The sequence below is a fragment of the Choristoneura fumiferana genome, chromosome 9, assembly GCF_025370935.1.
Source record: "Choristoneura fumiferana chromosome 9, NRCan_CFum_1, whole genome shotgun sequence".
Classification (NCBI taxonomy): Eukaryota; Metazoa; Arthropoda; class Insecta; order Lepidoptera; family Tortricidae; genus Choristoneura; species Choristoneura fumiferana.
Window position 1 is genome coordinate 17101231 of NC_133480.1, and position 4360 is coordinate 17105590.

General features: G+C 40.6%; 1 protein-coding gene across 1 annotated transcript; it reads right to left on the bottom strand.

Annotated features, from left to right (window-relative positions):
* Positions 1-320: 320 nt before the first annotated feature.
* LOC141430885 (carboxypeptidase B-like) lies at positions 321-3436 on the bottom strand. The gene is made up of 4 exons (XM_074091750.1): positions 3326-3436; positions 2400-2612; positions 1957-2047; positions 321-449 (listed from the first exon to the last, which is right to left on the bottom strand). Exons 1-4 carry the CDS (start codon positions 3406-3408, stop codon positions 336-338), a joined length of 501 nt encoding a protein of 166 aa, XP_073947851.1. The 5' UTR covers positions 3409-3436; the 3' UTR covers positions 321-335.
* Between the last annotated feature and the right edge of the window lie 924 nt (positions 3437-4360).

Below are 4360 nucleotides of genomic sequence, written 5' to 3' on the forward strand. Positions count from 1 at the left end.
CATAAGACGCCACTGTTGGACATACACCTCCCCCAATAGACCTCCAGTTGCCTCGGTTGGAAACGGCTTGCATCCGCCGTGAACCCGCGACATTAGCCAGGTCATCCGTCCATCTTGTTGATGGACGTCCTGCGCTGCGCTTGCCGATCCGCGATCTCAACTCGAGAACCTTTGAGACCTTTAAGAGGTCGACTCAATAGGAGCATTCGACATGCTAAGGAAAAATTTTCCTTGCTGAGCTGCCCGTCTGGCAGCTCTCTCTCTCCGGTATGCTGTAAAATCCATCTGAGGATAACAGCAAGGGTCTGTTCGAAAAGCAATAGCAGAAAACTAAACTAAAATATTACCTTTAAGTACTTGATGGCCCGGTTTTCGAAACTATTTCCAGCGTTGACCAGAGTAACGATATCAGGGTATTCAGCTGCAATTCTTTCCAAGTAGGCGTCGACCTAAAAAAAGAAAAATTTCATGTCGTAATGATAAAGTTTTTTAAACCTTTTTCTAGCATTGTATACCTAAAAAGTAAGTTATAACGAGACTTATTATTAAATTGTTATCTTTAATTGATAGATGTCTATGTGAGTGTGTAGTTTAGAAGTATTTGTAATTACAGATTTTGAAAAAAATGCCAAGTTTGTTGCTGCGCATTCTTCTTGGCAATTGTTGGTTTTCCGAAAAGGCTGGTAGTTAAAAAAAATACATGTAAAAGAGCCCATTGCGGCCTAAATATTTACCTACAGAATAAACGATTTGTATTTGAATATATAGATCTTAAAGATTAACAACTGTAAGAAAATTATTTATGAAATTTTTATTCATTCATTAATTTCATTTTTTTGTTATGTCTCTCTACTGCTTTTGGTGATCAATCAAGAATATTTGTATTGTATTGTATTAAAGTTCTTTTTAGTCTAAGAAAGTTAAGTTGTAAATACTTCCTGAATAATTATCAACTTAATTTAACACCGATTTAATTTGTGACTAAAAATACTGGTAGGCTTCTACCCTGGGTGAAATAGTCAAGTATCACGTTAGATGGTTCACAAATAAGCAGAATCACAATCACATTTACCATTTCTTTCTGTCCAACGGTATAAGATAAGGATAGAAAAAGATATTGCAAGGGGTCACGATCGTTCATGTGTTAGATAGACAATACAGCCTTTTAGCTACGATATGCAGAAAATATTTTAAACAATTTTCATCACACTTACTCGTAAACAGTGTCGTATATACCTCGGCGGCCTAAATACCTCTGTTGCAACCCCCCAAATAAAATCCGCGACCTTTTGTTTTTGTCGTGGAACCCTTGGTCGGTCGCATGAGTCATTGTGCGTTTTTTTTTTATTCGACTGGATGGCAAACGAGAAAGTGGGTCTCCTGATGGTACTCTTATCACCGCCCATAAACATCTGCAACACCAGGGGTATTGCAGATGCGTTGCCAACCTAGAAGCTTAAGATGGGATACCTCAAGTGTCAGTAATTTCACCGGCTGTCTTACTCTCCACGCCGAAACACAACAGTGCAAGCACTGCTGCTTCACGGCAGGAATAGCGAGCAAGATGGTGGTAGCAATCCGGGCGGACCTTGCACAAGGCCCTACCACCTGCAAAACTGCGTACTAATACTACTGCTGCACGACCTGCACCTGCAGGAGGACCTGCGCACACACGTCAGGCACATGCTGCGGAGGGGGAGGGCGGCGGGGTACTGGCGCTGCCAAGAGCGCAGCCTAAGGTATCGTCAAATTTGTAAAAATATTAGTTTTTTTACAAATATACAATTTTACTCGCAAATGTGATGAAAAACATTGTATGTCGCACGGGCGGTACTAGAATTATGAACAACGACTCATTAAAGCCCTCAGTCTTTGACTTCGGGCTTCTAATATAATCTCGTGCGTAATTCCTCACATACCGCCCTTAAGACACAATAAACTATAAATTGTGCTCACCTCAGCATAACGAGGGTAGTTCTCGAAAACCATCCTAGAAGACCTGCTCTGTTGGTATCTAGCTATAACAGCATCGTGTTCTTCTAGAGCTCTGCAAATATTTAAAAACAATTTTATTATTTTAAAGCTGGCTGTACAGACTAAAGTCCAATGGAGAGGTAACATGAGCAGGTTTGATTCCGCGGGTAAAAAGAAAAAGAATAGTTAGACCGAGAGACGCAACTTTAGTTATTCGTCTTCCTCTGGAATGGATAACCATCGTTAGGTATAATCAAAAACTACTACTACTATTTCATTATGACGAAAGATATCTACTGCTGAACAAAGGCTACCTCCCGCTGAGAACGCAACAATAAAGGACAGCTTATTAATTCATATATCTACCGCTTGCCCGTAACTCTCGCAATATTGGTTCAACTAGTCCGCAAGACTATAATACTCACGTAGCCACATTTTCGAGATGCAAATAGTTCTCCACATTGTTCTTTTCCAGCTCTTCAAGGAACTTGGCCTTGTTCTCCGGGGAGACCATGTAGAGAGCGTCTCTCTGGCCAACTGCGCCATGCTGCCACTCGTCCAGGTTCAAAGACTCGCTCAGTTCTGCCAGCAGTTGCAGGTGCGACTGGGATGTCAGCTTTACACCGTGGGCTGTGTACCTGGTCGAAATTAAGGTCATATTATCAACGTCAAGGTAAATATTAGTCATGTGGGTTAGGGTGATAAGTCCCGTTGGTGGTATTTTGACTATAAGATCATCTTCGTCATCATCATCACAATCACTATCACCACCATCATCATCATCGTATCAACCACATGATGTCCACTTGAATATAGCCCTACCCCCTCCCCATAGAGCTCCAGTTACTTCGGTTGGAGGCGGTCGTTAAGGAAACGGGAAAATTAAGAAAGAATCTGATAATTCTACTAATGCTACAGTACTACATGGACCTTCACAAGACTTAAGGCGGGCTTGAACGGCCCAAGTTAACTGCTTAACAAAGGGTTAAATAGTGTCAAAAAGGTCCAGGGCAATCTAAGGTTAACGCTGATGAAATGATTAAACCTAGACCATGAAACTGACCCTTTGAAGGTTAAGAATACTTTGTAATAAAAAAACCAGCTTCCATACTATTTACACCGGAAAACAGAAATGCTAGCACTACTGCCTGGCGTCTACATTAGCGAGTAAGATGAATACTATTTGGATAAATATTGTAGTGGTTTTAGTTTGTCTTTCACATATCATTGCCTTGCGAAAGAATCCTTCTAAAAGTTATTAAGTTAAACTGTTCTATCAGTTAATATCAAAATTACCGCCAATAATATAGTAAAAAAGTAGTAGTAGTTAATTATACAAATGAAGACATACCCGGAGTAGATATCATGCTTCCCAGCACTGACGAAGGAAACAAATAAAACACAGAAAATTGAGAACAATTTGAGAACTGCCATCGTGGCTATCCTGAACTGAATGTTCACAAATAATCTCTAGACGGCTTATAGAATTAATATTATCTATACAAATTATACTGATTACGGTATTGATTATTTTCCTTGATTATAACAAACTTGTTTGTAACAAATACCTCATCAAATTGCTTTTTAGAACTTTAGATAACACTGATAAGAATACACGCGTTTTTAGACCGCCATTAAATGTGTAGTTTTATATAGTACATCGATTTTTTCATTCATTTGTTTTTATACTTTTAACTGCAGTTTTGTTAGGTCTGACCACAGAAATAGGGTCATCAAAAAATTCAATTTTACTAAATTCAATATTTCCAATTTGTGTCAGCATATACAATAATACAATACAAATGCCCAATAAAGTGAAAAAGTCAATAATTGTTATAGGTATGGCGACCGAATAGCGAAGAGGTTAGAGAACCTGAGGCCGTATTTTTTTTATACGACTAGATGGCAAACGAGCAAGTGGGTCTCCTGATGGTAAGAGACCACCACCGCCCATAAACATCTGCAACACCAGGGGTATTGCAACGCGTTGCCAACCTAGAGGCCTAAGATGGGATACCTCACGTGCCAGTAATTTCACCGGCTATCTTACTCTCCACGCCGAGACACAACAGTGCAAGCACTGCCGCTTCACGGCAGGATTAGCGAGCAAGATGGTGGTAGCAATCCAGGCGGACCTTGCACAAGGTTGGTTAAGGTTAAATTAAGGCCAGCAAAGTAAGTGTGCTGTGACAGCAGCAGGTGAAGCGACAGAACAGAATAGCAGCTAGATTAGTAGGTTGGGTATGGTTAGAACTGCGGCCATAACAGCGCGCGAGCCGAGCGAGCGAAGCGAGCGTGCCGCGGCAGCGGCTGGCGAAGCGCCAGAATCTTACTGCTGCCTATAAAGGTTAGGTTAATATAGAACTACAATTAATGTTCAAAGATT

Coding starts and splice junctions, on each gene's coding strand:
- LOC141430885 (XM_074091750.1), bottom strand. CDS start 3,408: ATGGCAGTTCTCAAATTGTTCTCAATTTTCTGTGTTTTATTTGTTTCC. Junction 2,048..2,399: donor CATCTCGAAAATGTGGCTAC/GTGAGTATTATA, acceptor AAATATTTGCAG/AGCTCTAGAAGAACACGATG. Junction 450..1,956: donor ACTACCCTCGTTATGCTGAG/GTGAGCACAATT, acceptor TTCTTTTTTTAG/GTCGACGCCTACTTGGAAAG.